This window comes from Chionomys nivalis, chromosome 5, assembly GCF_950005125.1.
Source record: "Chionomys nivalis chromosome 5, mChiNiv1.1, whole genome shotgun sequence".
Lineage (NCBI taxonomy): Eukaryota > Metazoa > Chordata > Mammalia > Rodentia > Cricetidae > Chionomys > Chionomys nivalis.
Genome location: NC_080090.1, coordinates 67,344,515 through 67,362,224, shown reverse-complemented (window position 1 = coordinate 67,362,224; position 17,710 = coordinate 67,344,515). Strand labels below are relative to the sequence as shown.

General features: G+C 46.6%; 1 protein-coding gene across 2 annotated transcripts in view; it reads right to left on the bottom strand.

Annotated features, from left to right (window-relative positions):
- Positions 1-17,361, bottom strand: part of Npl (N-acetylneuraminate pyruvate lyase) — a 42,579-nt gene extending 25,218 nt beyond the window's left edge. Inside the window, exons 1-4 of one of the 2 annotated variants that reach the window (XM_057770041.1) lie at positions 17,095-17,361; positions 12,907-12,990; positions 3,729-3,802; positions 2,775-2,862 (exon numbers count right to left, since the gene is read on the bottom strand). In XM_057770041.1, coding sequence (XP_057626024.1) covers positions 2,775-2,862; positions 3,729-3,802; positions 12,907-12,974 — 230 coding nt within the window. In that variant the 5' untranslated portion in view covers positions 12,975-12,990; positions 17,095-17,361. The remainder of the gene's footprint in view (positions 1-2,774; positions 2,863-3,728; positions 3,803-12,906; positions 12,991-17,094) is intronic. The other variant, XM_057770040.1, reaches the window with a different exon arrangement.
- Between the last annotated feature and the right edge of the window lie 349 nt (positions 17,362-17,710).

Below are 17,710 nucleotides of genomic sequence, written 5' to 3'. Positions count from 1 at the left end.
TTACAAACTCTCATTTGCTACTGGTATTGACTACCTGATAAGAAGCACTTGGAGATTTTAAGGCCACAGGCCTTACACACTTTCTATATAAAAGCCATATACTCAAGGGTATGGAGAAAGAAACTTTTTGAGGACCACAGCAAGGCAGTTCTATCAGGATCCTAATTTATATAGGCTTTCTTCAGAACATCAGGGGTACTCTTCTACTTAAGAGCTTCTTCATATCAAGTACAAGATATACAGCAGAAATGTGGGTACAAAGGCTTTATCAGGGGGCTGAGAGATGGCTCAGTGCTTGCTCTCTTCCAGAGGACCCAAGTTCAGTTCCCAGCATCCACATTGAGTGGCTCATAACCACCTGTAACACCAACTTTAGGTGATCTTTGGTCTCCATGGAAACCTGTATGAATACACACACCCACCCACCCAAGCTAAAAAAAGAAATCTTTAAAAAAAGTATGCATGTATGAGTGTGCCTGCGTGTGTGTGTGTGTTGTGTGAATGTGTGTGTGACACCAATGTGGTGGCTCATGGCTGCAATCTCAGCACTCAGGAGGCTGAGCCAAAGCCAGCTGGGGTGCACAGTGAGCCTTTGTCTGAATAAACAAGTGGGGAGTGGGTATTGGAGAAAAAGAGAACTGAAGGCCAGATTTATGTCTAATGCTTTAAATTCCGGCATTTGGGAAGTAGAGGCAGAAGGATCAGGAGTTCAAGGTCAGAGTTAGCTACAAAGGGAGGACAGTAGGAATTGTCTGAGAACTTGTCTCACATAAACAGAGGGAAATTGTTTTAACTAAAAAGAGGTTCAAAAAAAAAAAAAAGTTTGATTCCTAGCAGTTGAAACCATCTGTAACTTAGGTACCAAGTGATCCAATGCCTCCTCTGACCTCTTTGGGCACCAATCACACATGTGGTACACATACATACATGCAGGCCAAACACTCATAACATAAAATAGATGGCTCTATAATAAAAACATTTTAAAAAAGAAGTGAAGGGGAGAAAAAGGCAAACTACAGAGAAAATAACAATCTTCTGTGGGAAGAGCGAAGGCTGACTTCAGCTTCCTGAAGCCGAGACAGCAGGGAGGGACTTCCTCTCACCCATCAAATAAAGGGAACCTCAGCTCCCCATCACAGAAACACCCTCCCATAAAGACGGTTAAAGGTGAACCAAGAGGACATAAGGGCAGCAGAACTGAGGGAGGAAGAGGGATGGCTTTGACATTAGCTAGTATGACTGCGTTTAAGACTAGAGCACTCCTTAGAAACCAAGCATGGCGGCCCACTTTTAATCTCAGAACTTGGGAGGCAGGGGGCCTCTCTGTGAGTTCAAGGCCAGCCTGGTCTACAGAGTGAGTCCCAGGACAGACAGGGCAATGTAGAGAGACCCCGTTTCAAAAAGCAAAAATAAAATAGTAGAACACTCCCGTTTCCTGGTGCACTGTGTACCCAGGAGGATCAAAAGTTCAAGGCTATCCTTAGCTACACAAGGAGGGGTGTGTGTGTGTGTGTGTGTGTGTGTGAGAGAGAGAGAGAGAGAGAGAGAGAGAGAGAGAGAGAGAGAGAGAGAGAGAGAGAGAGAGCATGCAAGCCTGGAGAGACAACTCTTGGGTAAGGGTGCGTGCTGTCAAGCAAAAGGGTCAGAGTTCTATCCTCAGGCCCCAAAGGGTGGGAGGAGAACACGCACTCCCCCAAGCTGTCCTCTGATCATCACATGTCCCCCCCCCCATTTCACACACACACACAATAATAATAATTAAAATAAAGGAACTGGGCAGGTAATTGACCTGTAAATTCACCTGTGTAAAAAATAAACCACTCAAAATAGACAAATAAATAAAAATAAGTGAAAATAGTAATAACAAAAAGTCCACCCAGCAAATCACTCTGCTGGGATGTGCTAGCATTCCAACACAGAGATGAAAAAGGTTCCTGGGTAGACGCCATCTTCCTGCTCTCTACCCCACTGAGCCACATGGAGGAGGGTCTTTGCTCAGCTGTTTCTGCTGACCTCCAATATTCTGCCTCCATTTAAACACTACCAATCACTTCTTCATCTCAGTTTACACTTAATCAGAAGGTGGCGGGGGCGGGGGAAGAGTCTTGGGTTTCACAACCTGACTCCCCATTGGACGGAAAGCAGACTGAGGGCAAAGACTTTGCTCCAGGTCTCTGGTGTGAAGCAGCAGGTGTCCTGGCTAGTTTCATGTCAATTTGACAAGGTAGGGTCATCTAGAAAAAGGAATCTTAGTGAGAAAATCCCTCCATAGAGTGCCCTGTAGGCAAGTCTTTATGGAAGATGTGGGAGGGCTCAGCTCTTAAAGAGATGGTGCATAGAAAAACCCATTGAGGAAATCAGGAGGAGCAAGCCGCACCTCTCCACGGTCCCTGCATCAGCCCCTGCCTCCAGGACCCTGCTTTGTTTGAGCAACCACCCTGCCTTCCCTCAGGGATGAACTATGATGTGGAAGCATAGACCAAATAAACCCTTTCCCTCTAAGCTGCTTATGGTCATGGGTTTCATCACAGCCATAGAAACCTTGACTATGACAGAGGGATGATATGTTCCTGAAAGGGGGCAGGTGTGCTCTGTGGCCTGGCTATCCTTCCACAGAGAAGGGAAGGCCGCTCCTTGCCATGTGTGGGAGGCTCAGAGCCCCCGATCTTGCCCCGCAGCTGACGGGGAGGTGGCAGGGCTCGGACAGCGGGAAAAGTCTTGCTCCGTCTAGACCTTGCCCATGAACTGCATCTCATCCCAGAACAGTTACTCACTTGTTCCTCCCCTGTGTCACCCATTCCGCTGCCACCTGGCGACGCTCAGAGACACTCAGGGACAGGCCTTCTCCCGTGGTGCCATTCACTGTTGCAAACAAAGAGGTCAGTCAGTGGGACCAGTCAGTGCCTTTTGTTCCTCCAACCCTAAGTCTGGTGGTAGAGGGTATGAAGCCCCTGCTTGAGAGGAAGTGGCACACTGAGTAAACAGAGGATGGCGCCTGGAGCGGGAAGTGCCACTTGGCCATTTTTACCTCAGACTTGGTCATGCATGCATGCCTGCAGGCCAGAAGAGGGCACCAGATCTCATTATGGATGGATGGGATTCACCATGTGGTTACCAGAGACTGAACTCAGGACCTCTGGAAGAGCAGCCAGTGCTCTCCAGCCTCTTGGGCTTTCTTTCTACCTTTATCTTATCAAAGATAATAGGAAGGCCAGCTGTGACTTATTTTGATGTGGGCGCTGGGAATCAAATCAGGTCCTTTACAAGGAGGGCAAGAGTCTTAACTATTGAATCACCTCTCCAGGTCTTTAGATAGGGTTTCTCTGTGTAGCCCTGGCTGTTCTGGAACTTGCTTTGTAGACCAGGCTGGCCCTGAAATCAGAGATCCCAAGTGCTGGTGCTCATGGCATGCTGGGCTACAATATCACTTAAACAGGTTTTGCTGCTATTCTACTGCCTTTTGGTTTCATGATCTCAAGAATCTCTATGCTAGAGAGTTTTGTCTCTAAATGGGGATAAAAACAATGTTTGTTGCACACTGTCAAACGAGATACTCCCAAGGAATCTGCAGACCTAATATTATTGAGTCTATACACTCAGAACGTTTAGTTATCCCAGCAGGTTCCCCTATAACCTCTGACACATGCCCAGAGGTCCTGGTCAGGTGAGGTCTACTACTAGCTAAGGCTTGAGCTAAATACATACAGAGAATTCACGAGGTGACTTGCCAAAAATGTTCTTCACGCCCTGTTCTTTAACCAGGTAATCCACATACTGACCAATTACAGGAAAGTTGATTTCTCTGAAAGACAAGAAAAATAAGTAAGAATGTCTTTTTTAGGTGATTATTTAACTAGTTCACCGCTTAAGAACTGTTCATATTAATAATTATTAAAAATCTACTCCAGGGTTGTGTACATAGCTCAGTAGATAGTGTGCCTAGTGTGTACCAGACATCAACTGGTGGTAGTGATGATGATGTATACACACAAGTGTGTGTGTGTGTGAGAGAGAGAGAGACAGACAGACAACATATGTGTAGAGGTCAGAGGACAACTTTTGGGGAGTCTATTCTTTCTCTCCATCATGTGGGTCCCAGGGATTGAACCAAATCAACAGGTTTGGGGATGTCGCAAACACCTTTACCCACCGAGCCGTCTCAGCAGCCTGGTACCCTTCCCTTTATTTTCAGGCGAAACCTTCTGGTGCAAGGCAAGCATTCCCAGAGGCGCTTCTGCCACTTTAATCCTTTCATAAGTGCTCCATGACTGAGCTAAGCATGCCTCCAAATGATTCTCCCATCTTTTCTCTTAAAATTATGACCTGGGACTAGAGTGATGGTTCAGTGGGTAAGAACACTTGCTGCTTTTGCAGAAGTCCCAGGTTTGATTCCAGCACCCACATGTTGGCTTACAATCGTCTGAAACTCTAGTACCAGAGGACTTGATACCCTGCTCCTAGGGCAACAACCATACATGTGATACACATACATACATACAAGCAAAACACCCGGACATATAAACTAGAAATAAACAAATCGTTTTTTAAAAAAAGTATGACTTTCAACTGAGAATGCTCAGGAGTGACCTCTTAACTTGATCCTAGGGCTGAATCTGTCTAGACTCCCTAAATCAAATACCCATGCTTCCTTTGTTGGGGAGAGCATGGTTTTGGAAATAACGTCCATATTCTCTGTCTTCACTTTTTCATGTCTTAGCTGAGCTCTCTCAGTAAGATGTGAATCCACTATGTCCACCTGGATGGTCTCATGTAGCTCAGGCTGGACTCTCCCTGTGTAGCTGCAGCTGGCCTTGAACTCCTGATATTCCTGTTTCAGCTTCTAAAGTCCTGACATTGCATGCAGGCCTGGTCTCCAACAACTGGTTGGCACGTTAGTGAACTCCCACGTGCTCTGCCTGCACTGTTCAGCCTGAAGCAAAATGACCTCATGAAGATCTGACGCTGAAGGTGATAAGGGTGCTTCCCTTTAAAGTCATATCAATTCAAAGATTGGTAAATGGGCTCCAAAACTGCATGAAATGGCCTACTACTACAGAAAATTAGGTGGCACGGGGTGATGGTGGTGGACACCTTTAATCCCAGTACCCGGGAAGTAGAGGCAGGCGAATCTTTGAGTTTGAGGCCAGCCTGATCTACAGAGTGAGTTCCAGGACAGCCAAAGCTACATAGAGAGACACTGTCTCAAAACAAAACAAAAAACAAACAAAAAACCCAAGGGGCTGGAGAGATTTAAGAGCACTGGCTGCTCTTCCAGAGGACTCGGTTCAATTCCCAGCACCCACATGGCAGTTTGTAACTCTATTCTAGGGAATCTGGCTCCCTTGCATGGACATACCTGCAGGCAAAACATCAATGCACATAAAATAATAATAAATTATAAAAGATAACTCATTAAAACCAAAACCAAACAAAAAAGAAAAGAAAAAAAAAAAGAAAAATTGATGTGGTGAGGATGGATGACTGAGTAAAAACTCAAAGGAAAGCAGCATGGCGAGTCTGGGTTTACTGATGCAGAACCATGGTTACACTGCCAAGAACACAGAGAACTTAGCACGCTGTCACTTGCGCTTTTGTGCAGAAGGACTGGAGCCGCCTATTTTGCGTTTAGCCTTATTACCATTCTTTTCATCTTTACTTATTCTATTCCTTAAACAACAATAAAAAAAAAATCTGGTGCACCTAGATAGCAGACATCAAAGTGTATTTCAGCCAAGGGATTAGAAACAAAGAGAGAAGAGAAAATTAGGCGGATTTTGAGTTTGAAAGGAAAAGATACTAAAAGCAGAGACTGCAGACACAGCGTCTGCCTACAGGGGTGAGGGAAGACAGAGCTGGGCCCACAGCTGGGGAAAGGGGTGCTTAGGGGGCGTTTTAAGGCCACAAGGGGAAGGCTCTTTCTACCGTGGTTAGGGCCCCAACATCACAGCGCTGCCCGCTCTCTGCCCCAGTGCTCTGTACACACAAACACATGCTGATGTGGGAGGGTACTCACAGCTACTTTGCTTTCAGGCCTGTGATATTCTGTAACTTGGCCATTACATTAGGAGGCTGTGTATATAATTAACTAAAACCCAAAAGCGATGACTAAGTTAAGAATTAAGGGAGGTTGGGAAGAAGTCATGGGCGGGATGTCTGGGGGAGAACCTGCCTTCTCAGTTCCTCCCACTCTTCTGGTAGCTACCACTGTCTGGGCCTGTCTGGGCACGCTCCTCTTTCTAGGGAGCTGGCAGTACCCTCAGTCAGGGGTAGGAAGGTGAAACTCAAGCTTCTTCCCCTTCCTCAGTGAACTTCACATGTGCTTTTTTTGTTTTTTATTTATTCTATTTTATTATGCTTGGCCTCAGGCGAAAGGGTTTCCACCCATACTCTCCCTCTTCCCTGCCATACTCCTTCAGGCTGTGCTGGGTGTCAATTCTACTCAGGCTCATAGGAGCTGCATTATCTATTTTTTAAAGAAACACCTTTAGGAATGGCGCTAATGCTGGAATTTCTAGGGCAAGGGAAGAATCATCTAGAAAAGGTTCTCCACCTGTGCCCCTTTGGAACTACGGCATAGGCTGAAAAGGGGCAGACTTTAGAACAACGTCTATCTGACTGTCACAATGTTAAAATTTCTTTCATGTAGGAAAAGACTTTTGGGCTGGGGACTTTGGTGACACATTTGCCCTGCAAGCACAAGGACCCGAGCCTAGTGCATAGAACCCAGGTAAAAATATACCAAAAAATATTTCCTGACAGGCAGCAGATCCCGGGGTTCACAGGCCTGCCAGCCTAGCCTACTTGGGGAGTTCCAGGCTACTGACTGTTTCAAAAAATAAGGCAGATGGCATGTGAGGAACAATATTTTGAGTTTTTTCTGCCTTCTACACGCACACACACGTGATCATGTGTGTCCACAAATGACTAAAAAGTCATATATCTAATAAGGCTTTTTTTTTTCTTTCGTTTTTGGAGACGGGGTCTCACTATGTAGCCCTGACTATCCTAGACAAAGCCTCTCTACATAGCCCTGGCTGTCTGGAACTATGGAGACTCTTCCCCTAGTGTGTTGAGATTAAAGGCCTGGGGCGCCACATCTGGCTAAGGCTAACTTCTCAAAACAGGAAGGCTAGCCCTGCACGGTTAAAGGCCCCACGTCCTGCCAGCTACCTCAGAGCTTGCGATCCCTGCCTGACAATTGCTGGAGGTGCTTAAGTTTGCGACTCTTGACTGAGACATTCAGAAAAAGGCACTTGCCACGCTCTGGCATCTGACAGAGAAAATGCAACTTTTTCTTGCTTGACATTTTGCCCCCCCCCCCCGCACCCCTGCTCTCTCCAGTTTACTGCATTGTCCAGTTTGAAATGATCTTGTCTGAGTCTCCTAAGGAATTGGACCACAGGTACATATTAGTGTCCCCAAGTAAAATTTCCTCAGCTATGAAATAGAGCTGCAGGTTCCAGGTCCCCGGTGGAGGTGTCAGATGAAGCTGGACTGCACGGATAAAATGCCCATCATGATGACTGACACGCAATGTTTGTTCAGTCAAACACTGACTTCCTTTCTCTGACAGTCACATTAGTCATCCCTGTGGTACGTTCCCTGATAAAATGACAAGTCGACTCTGTTAGATGGTGAACATATAAAGATAAATAAGACACACGTTTGGTCCTTGTATGATGCCCACCCTAAGTTAAAACAGCTCAAATCCCGCTGGAAAAACGCAGGCACAGAACAATCAAATGTTATCGTGGGCTGCAAGATGGCTCAGTGGGTAATGGCACTTAAGGCCAAGCCTGACAACCTGAGTTCAACCCCTGGGATCTCCATGGTGGGAGGGAAGAACTGGCGGCCACAAGTTGTCTTCTGACCTTCATGTGTGTGCCGTGGCACGTGTGCCCCCATACAGATATAAAATAAATAAGTTATGATAGAAGTCATCATAAAAGAGATGCATTTGATGCAATATAAAAGCTATACACAGAGTACTGTGGGGGTCACACAGGAGGGAGCCTCTACCCTTTTTTTCTCTTTTTTTTTTTAAGAAGAAATGGGAAAAATTGCCAAGGATGGGTTGGGGCTTGAGAAATGATACCCCAGCTTATGATGCTTAGTACACTAAGAGCTTTGAACTAAATATTTAAAAGTCCTCACAATCAGCTGGGCAGTGGTGGTACACGCTTTTAATCCTAGCACTCAGGAGGCAGAGGCAGAGGAGTTTGAGGCCAGCCTGGTCTATAGAGTGAGTTCCAGGACAGGCTCAATAAACAAAGAAACCCTGTCTCAATAAACAAAAACAAAGCAAAACAAACCCCCTCAGAATCAGGGACTTTCTGACCTGCTGTTGCTTCTCCTGGGTGCAGGGTGGACCACTCTTGGAAATTCTCTTACTGGACATCCCTCCAGAGGGACAATTGCTATCCTATGTCCTCCTGAAACCTTATCTAGAGGTAATCACCTGCGGTGACTAGGAATGTCACCATGCTAAGACAATCTTTCTAGAGAACCATTTACAAACTACTGTTTACTCTGGGCTTGGGTATTTTCCTCTAAAAGCACCTGCAGTCCTCCCACCCCCCACTCACTAAAGAGGATGCTCAAACCTAACCGATGTTGTCTCTTTAGTGTTGTGGTTGCCATTCCCAGGCCCGGTGAATGAGTGTTGTATCTTCACCCATCTATTGTTAGTGTGTTTCAGTGAAGGGGAAGATGAACTCTTCAGAGGGGGAGGAGGAAAAGAAATTCCTCCCTTCCACTCCTGCAAACATTTGGACGGGTAAACTGATATGTTAAGGAGAAGGTGGTAGTGGAAAAAGTCGAGAAAACAGAATGAGACAGGGTACGGAGCCTGGGAAGAAAGAGAGGATGTGATGCTGTTTGGGGAAACAAGCGAAGCCAGAAACGAAAGGCAGCTTGTGCAGGACTCCTGTGTCTCTGGGAGTCTGACTTTCATCTGCAGGCTAGTTCATCTCAGGCTCTAACAAACTACTGTTCGAAGGCAGGTTCTGACTAGCGGGATGTGGCAGGGCCCGAGGCCTGCGATCCTATCAGGTTCCTGTGTGGTACTGGAATAACTGGTCCAAGGACCGTACAGCGAGAAGTAAGGCTTTGGGAGAGGAGAATGATCTGCCAGATTTACTTACGAGGATGCTCACTAGGCTGCCAGGTGGAGATGGACTGGTGTGGCTAGAACTTTGAAAAGTCTTACTGAATTGTGAAGCCCACAGTCGCTAATGGTGTCAGAGCAGAGGGCTGTAGAAACTCAAGCACCAGAGCGCTTTAGGGCTGAAGTCTTCCTTTGCAGGACACGAAGGACAGCTTGTCTTTATCTTTGTGTGTGTCCTTATACTTGGGTATGTTCATGTGTGACAGAGCGTGTGCAGGTCGGAGGATAGCCTCAGCTAGCAGCCTCGCTCTGTACCTTGGTTCAGACAAGGTCTTTTGTTTGCTGCTGTGTAATCCAGGCTAGATAGCACCAGAACTTCCCATGATCCCCCTGGCTTTATCTACTGTTTGGGGATTACAGACAAGGGCTATCAAGCCTGTTTTTTATGTGGGTCCTGGGGATTTAAGCTCTTGACCCATTGGGCCATGTATGGGGTATGGCCAATTGCTTTGGGTTTTTTGTTGTTGTTGTTGTTATTTGTTTGTTTATTGAGACAGGGTTTCTCTGTAGCATTGGAGCCTGTCCTGGAACTCACTCTGTAGACCAGGCTGGCCTCGAACTCGTCTGCCTCTGCCTCCTGAGTGCTAGGATTAAAAGTGTGTACCACCACCGCCCAACTGCCCAAGGACAGTATTTTTAAGGCTTATTTATTATTTTTTTCAGCGTGTGAATGTTTTAGTTGGATGTATGTTTGTATACTATGTGAGCACCTAGTAGCTGAGAAGTCCAGAAGAGAGCACAATGGAACTGGAGTTAGGAGTTAAGGACCTTTGAATGTCAACATGTGGTGTTGGGCCCTTTACAAGGGCTGCAAGTTCTCTGAATCACTCAGTCGTCTCTCGAGGGCCGAGTGACAACTCTTAAAGGCAAGGTAGCTCCTTGATGTAAACCTGGAAGATACTTGGGGGGGGGGCAGGGCTTCCTTGTGTAGCCCAGGCTGTCCTGGAACTTGTTCTGTAGCCCAGGCTGTCCTGGAACTCAGGGAGCTGCCCGCCTCTGCCTCCCGAGTGCTAGGATTAAGGGCATGTGCCACCCAGTGGCGCTGGCAGACACTTTAAAGAAAAACTCATTTACGTAGTTTTTTGTTCTCCCCTTCCAATTTCCCTATTCTAGGATATCATCTTATATAAGAGACAAATTATTAGCATTTATGAGATTAAGGAGAAAAAAATGCTGGGCATAGTTTTGCCTACCTTTAATCCCAGCACTTGGGAGGCAGAGGCAGGTGGTTCTCTGTGAGTTCAAGGATAGCCTGATCCAAAAATCAAGTTCCAGGACAGCCAAAGTTATCCATGTGTGTGTGTGCAATAGTTTGTATTCAGTTACTTGGCATATGGAGCTGTGGTTTTCTGTTGCAAGCCAGCTTAGAGCACTGCCACAATGCCACATGACCTGGGCGAACGTACTACATTCCATGTGCCTTTTCTTTCTATCCAGTGTTTTGGAAACAATGTCAGAAGGCCAGCTTTTACTGTGGCTAAACAGGTTAATGTCCACTTGTTCTTGGGTGTTCTAAAGCACTTTGTGTATACAGGAATGGCTTTGTTTTAATTTTCTTTTAAATTTGCTTATTTAATGTGTATGGGTATTTTGTCTGCATGTAAGTCAGTGCACCATGTGCATGCCCCGGTGCCCTCGAAGGCCAGAAGAGGGCATCAGATGCCTCGATAGATGATTGTAAGCTACTATATGGGTGCTGGGACTTGAACCCAGATCCTTTGGAACAGTAGGCAGTGTCTGAACCACTGAGCCATCTCTTCAGTCTAAGAGTATTTTGATGGGACAAGTGATGAGAGAAAACAGTTAACATGCTCAGGTTGCCCCTGCCCTCACTGAGTAGCTAATTTGGTTGCCTTCAACAAATTCTCATGGTAGTGAGTTTGCAGGTGTGTACAACCACCCCTAGATTTCAGAGACCTGTTCGTCACCTCTAACACTTTGGGTCTGTGATTCCAGGTAACAGCAGTGTAGGGAAGGACACACAGCCGCTCTCAGTGTGTCCCAGATGAAAAGGCTGCTTGGTGAAGCCATCTCAGAGGTTAACACAGCAAGGACAAGAGGGAATGTGCTGAGCTATGTTTCAGACAGGATCTGACTCTGTAGCCGGAAGCAAACCCAGCCTGCTCATGAAGTCACATGGCTCCTGCTTATCTACCCAACCAGTAGCTGAAACTGAAAAACAGCTGACTTCAGTCTTTCCCAGAAGCTGTGGAAAAGGAGAAGTAATGGGGGAAAAAAAAAGACTATTAGCCAACAGAGTGATCTAAAAAATATGTCAGCAAGTTTAGTTCCAGGAAGGATGGGAGTTTTTCATAGAGTCTTGGGCTCGAAATAGCAAAGGAATATGTGACATGGCCACCTTTGAATGAGAATTCAAAGTTCTAAAAAGGTTACAAATTCAGGAACAGAACTCCCCCCAAAACAGCCTTTTAAGAGGAGTACTAGTTGGCCCATCTTCCTCTTATCCTTGTCTCTGGCCACAGTAACAGCTCAAGCTGTTGCCCTAAGTGCAGAGAATAAGCACTGTTCTAAGGATTATCTTACTTAACGCTTATCATTCTGTAGGTATGAGGTAAGTTTCTTTTCTTACAGGAGGAGGAAGCTTAAAGGTGGCAAATTCACCTCTGATGGGTCAATAACATTCAGCACAAGGAAGAGGCTGCTCCCCTGTGTCAAGTGTCCAAGGAGGAGCATAGTCATGTATGATGCATGGTCATGCATGGTGCATGGTCATATATAAGTGCATGGTCATGTGTGGTGAAGTCATGTATGATGGTGCATGGTTATGTATGGTGGGGCATGGTCATGTATGGTCATATATAAGTGTATGGTCATGTGTGGTGTGTGGTCATGTATGGTGCATGGTCATGTATGGGGTATGGCCAAAGAAACAAAACCAAGCTGGGTAGTGGTGGTGCGCACCTTTGACCCCAGCACTCGGGAGGCAGAGCAGAGAATCTATGAATTTGAAGCCAGCCTGGTCTACAGAGTTAGTTCTAAGGCAGCAGAAGTTACCCAGAGAAACCGTGTCTCAAAAACCTAACAAAACAAAACAAATCAAAACCATAATTACTGATTGCTGTGGGAAGGATCAGCCCACTGTGGGCGGTGACATCTCTGGGCAGGTGGTTCTGGGGTGCTATAAGAAAGGCTGAGGAGCCGGGCGGTGGTGGTGCACGCCTTTAATCCCAGCACTTGGGAGGCAGAGGCAGGCGGATCTCTGTGAGTTCGAGATCAGCCTGGTCTACAAGAGCTAGTTCCAGGACAGGCTCCAAAACCACAGAGAAACCCTGTCTCGAAAAACCAAAAAGAAAGGCTGAGGAGGCCAGGGGGAATTAAGTCAGTAAACAGTACCCCTCCATGACCTCTGCATCAGCTCCTGTCCTGTTTGAGTTCCTGCCTGACTGCCTTTGATGGTGACTGGTGATATGTAGTGTAAGCAAAACGAACCCTTTCCTCCTCAGCTGCTTTTGGTCATGGCTTCATCACAGCAATATTCTAACTAAGATAACGCGTATGAACATGCTTTGGTTTCTTTGTGGTATGTGCGCTTGTGTGTGTGCTGATGGATGTGTGTAATGTGGAGTGGATGTGTTTCTGAGTATACATGTAGATGGGCACATGTTTACATGTGCAGACCACCCCAGAGGTGCAGCGACTCCTGGAGCTTCTAACGTTTTCAGTGGATGGGAACAGGACCCACTGTGCCCCTGCCCTTCCCTGCCCCCCGTGATAGTTACCCATTCTCGGTCATTGGGGTGAGGGTGGCAGCAACAAGACCTCGGAGTTTCTTCTTAGGGAAGGCCATCGAGCTTCTGGAAGGGCTGGGAAACACAGTGTCATTCTCTTTCTTCAAGGAATGTCAATTAATGACCAAACTCCCAGGCCAAAGTTCAATCCCAGGTTAGTATTGTAATTACGCTTACAACATAGAAACATCCAGAGCAAGGAGAAGAGAATGTAAAAAAATTAGAGATGAATTACATTTGTGGGGAGATTTTAGAGTAGAGAGAGGGTGGACCTAGGAAAACACCTTCTGGGAGGCCTTCTCTTTCAGCTACATAAAGTTGGGGAAACTCCAGATCTTAAGAGCAGAAGTAAAAGTAAAACCCAGCAGAACCAGGACCAGAGCTGCAACTTCACTCTGGGGCCTCAAACACATGAGAAATTGCTATTAAACTGGAGTAATCAGAAAGAAGGCCTTTTCTTCTCCATATCTTACGGGGCATCCCAACAAAACCTAGCACTTAAGGGTTGAGTGAATCACATTAACTAGCCAGGTGGTGGTGGTGGCACACACCTTTAATCCCAGCACTCAAGAGGTAGAGGCAGGCACATCTCTGTGAGTTTGAGGCCAGCCTGGTCTACAGAGCAAGTGCCAGGCCAGACTCCAAAGCTATACAGAGAAACCTTGACTTGAAAAAAAAAAAGAATATTAACTATCATCCAATTAACCTATGTATCCTCTGATATGCTAAATTTGATTTTTTCTGGGGTCTCTTTTTTAACAGTTATTTATTGTGGATGTGTCTAGGTATATGAGCACACATATACCACAATATATGTGCAGAGGTCAAAGGGCAACTTTGGGAATCCGTTCATTCCGTTCCCCATGTGGATTTTGGGAATCAAACTCTGGTTGTCAGGCTTGGCATCAAGCTGCGGATGCTTTGCTTTTTTTTTTTTCTATAAGCCCTACTGGCCTTTAATTCACTATGCAGCTGGGGGTGACCTTGAACTCCTGCTCTTCCTGTCTCTCTGGGATTACTGGTGTGTGTCACCATGCTGTGTCCAGATTACAACCCCCAGAGAGAGAGACCACCAGAGAGGTCCAGACTGTAATAAGCAAGGTTTAATCAGCATAATACAAACATGTTTGGAACTCATCTCCATCCCCATTACAACGAGGTAGAGAGAGGAGTTGTATCTCCTCTGTGGGGTAAGCTTTTAAAGGCACAATTACAAAGAGAATCTTTGAAGCTGCTTTGGCATGGGTGCAAGGACTTTTGCTCCCTCCCATTCTGCTAAGTCAGCTTTTTCCTTGTTCTTAGAGCAAGGCCACTGTTCTTGAGTTAGGCCATCTTTATGTACCAGGAGGCTGGCTGGGCTGAGCTAAGTGACCTTGTGCTTGGAATCTCCCAGGTGAGAGAGGGAAAGGCTACTTACTATCTTCCTGGGAAAACATTCCGCTAGGAAATTTCTTCTTGCCCCTTTGAGAATAAGGGGTGAGGGTCCTACAACCATATCCAATCTCGTCTCGCAAACTGCATTACAGGCATGTGCCAACACACTTATTTTTTTGTGGTTCAGGATGAAACCCAGGTTTTTGTGCATGGTCGGCACTTAGCCAATTAAGCCACATGCTCGCTATCACCTGGTTTTCAATGCCTGTCTGATGATGCGGGAGACTGAAGGAGCTCTTCTCATTGCACCTGACGATGCTCTCCGACAGGGACTCACTGGAGCGAGCAACCTCGTTTCATTCACTCATCTGGATCCGGCGGGCCTTCCCATTGGGCAGAGTGAACCTATCTAGATTAATGCAGACCTAACAGAGGAAATGGGTATCCTGGGAAAGAGCCAGGATCCAGGCAAATCACAATGCATCCGGCACACCTATAATGATGGTAACAGGATACCCAGAGTGAGCCGTTCAATCCTAGTCTCTCAAGTTCTTCCCTTTCCTTCCAGGAGAGGAGAGAGAGGGTAGCTCTGGAGTCAGACACCAAGGGCCCGCAGCTTGGCGCTATCATTTATGTCTCTATGCTTCTTTATCCTTCTGTAACGAGGATGATAGTAACCATAGTTCATAGGGTAAAATGAATGAACTGACACAACACACGTGATGTGCCAGGCACAAGGTCACAGAAGCACAGGCTCATTGTTCTCCATGAAGCCCTATCCAGTGGGAACAGTTATCTGGACTAGTGACTCCTCCAGAGCACTCAGCACTTTTGTTTATTGAGGTTCTGAGTCATTTAAACTCTGCTATCTTCTTACCTGGGGCTTCCTTCCTCTCTCCCATCCTTCTCATGACTTACCCCATGCTACTTTTTTATCTGGATCCGTGGTCATCGACCTAGGTCCAAGAGGACCTTCACGAGACAAGAACATTACAAAGATAAGAAAGCCAAGCTCTTGAGCCAGCCACCATTGAGCATCTTTGATAAAATGGTCTGCTCTGGCTACGTAGACATTCATGTTCTTCTGCTTCACGCTGCACTTAGTTCACATTTAACAAGAACATTCTTTAAGTTCGGATTGGCAGCCTTATGTGTCTTTGAGAGCTATTAAATTAGTAACCACTTAGATGCGGTTTGAGTAGTTAAAAACATAGGGCCTGTGGGAGACAAGAACGAGGGCTGGGAACCACTGAGAAACCCCCAGAACACCGTATTTCTAATCTCGTCTCTGTCCTATTCAGAAGGTGTCAATTCCCGTCTGCCTGGAATGTTTCTTCATGCCTGCAGTGTACCAGCCCACTGCTCGAACCCATCTTGTCGCTGCCACCAGCCTCCCCCTGAGCCTTGTCACTGCTTCGCAGCCTCTGTCTCCCACCTCAACCCTTTCAATGTAGCCCTATTTTTAAACTCACTTTAAGAGTCAGGAAATTGTCGTACATCCAAGGACCAGCACCTGGGAGGTGGAGATAGGAGGGTCAGGAGTTCGAATCCATCTGTGGCTACTTAGTGAGTGGAAACCAGCCTGGGTTATGTAAGGCCCAGAACAAAAATCAGAGGATTCATCCAGGCAGGGTGAATGATCCCAACACTTGGGAGACAGGCAGGAAGACCTGTGAGTTCCCGGTCAACCAGGGCTACACAACAAAGAGACCTTGTGAAGCAAAAGAAAAAGATACCTTGATCCAAACTGGAAATTATTTAGCTTCAGAACTTCCCCTGAAGAGTTGTTTTTCATTAAAAAAAAAACCTCACAGAAGCCGGGCATGGTGGTACACACCTTTAGTCCTAGCACTTGGGAGACAGAGGCAGGTGGATCTCTAAGTTTGAGGCCAGCTTGGTCAATCAAGTAAATTGCAGGACAGCCAGGCTACACAGAGAAACTCTGTCTCGTAAAACACAAACAACCTCACAGACTTATAAACCGGATGCACATTTATTCCTGTCCAAGACTGCAAGTCACCTGAGGCAGGAGGATCAGTCTGAGGTCAGCTCCAGACACACCACACTGTCTTAAGGAGACAAAACCCCAGCCAGGTCTAGTTACAGGTGCCATTAATCTCAGCACTCAGGAGGCAGATCTCTGTGAGTTCAAGGTCAGTCTGGTCTACGGAGAAAGTTTTAGGACAACCAGGGCTACATAGAGAGACCCTGTTTCAAGTGCCACCCCCCCCATCCCAACAAAACAAAAACAAGCTTTAACAATGAATAATCAGTATTTTTAAAACACAAAAACTTTAAGAACAACTTGGGAACGTTACGCTCTAAAATTCTTTATAGTTTGAATTAACAGCAAATGATCACAATGTTCTCACAGCCATGACTTATAGAGAATTTGGAAAGTTCTTGTTGAAACGGGGAAGTACCCTGGAATCCTCACAGCTGCATTCACACGTAGGAACACCCGAGCGGAGAAGCCAGAGTTCTTTTTAAAACCGCAGTTTAAAAAGGAGCCAGGGGATTTGCTATACCTCTGAACAAGGAGAATTACTTGAGAAATACTTGGCAAACTAGAAATTTGGAAAACAAGAAGCCCTCCCCCCCCCCAAAAAAAGCAACCTCTTCTAAAAAGAGATAGGTATATTAGAGTCAATGGTTAAATTCCCTTCTGTTCAAAGGCTAAATGACCGATTCAGAAGAGGGACCCTGGAGGCCGGGCTACTCCGGGTCTGCAAAGAATCCCGAGTGTCACCGGCCCCAGGAGGTAGGGACAACCACACAGTCCCCAAGCTCCCCCGTCCAGCGTACCTACCTTTGCTCCTCCGGTTGGCACCACGCTCACTTTAGCCACCCTGTTGCTCCTATGCACGGGGGACGCGGTTTCCACTGAGCCAAGCTGTTGCACTTTTCTTTCAGGGGCTGCGGGACCACGTGCGGCCGCGAGGGGAGCCTGGGGGTTGTAGTCTGGCCCTGGGGCCGCTTTTCCACTGGCTTGAATCCCTAGGCAGGGCACTAGTTGCTCCTCCCTGGGTGTGGCCTGCGCCTGCACCTCGTGAGCACCCTGCTACTCCTGAAGTCCTGAATTTCCTCCTGTCTGGGAGCTGTAAGAAAAAGTCTTGGTGGTACTGAATGTGAGATTTGAGACGTTGTGTCACGAGCCTGCAAAACGTCACAGCTGCTCAGCCGGCACTTGGCTCTCTCCAAGCTGATGCTGGTGCCCCAACCCGGCACTCTCTCCGAGACAAAAAGGAGAAGTGAGAAGGTTTATAGGTCGATGGTGGTTGTGCACGATTTTAATCCCTGCACTGGAAGACAGAGGCAGGCGGATCTCTGAGATCCGTTGCCAACGTCTACAAGTCCAAGGACAGCCAGGACTACACAGACACGGCAACCAGTCCTATGGTCGTAAACCCTTTCTCGCAAA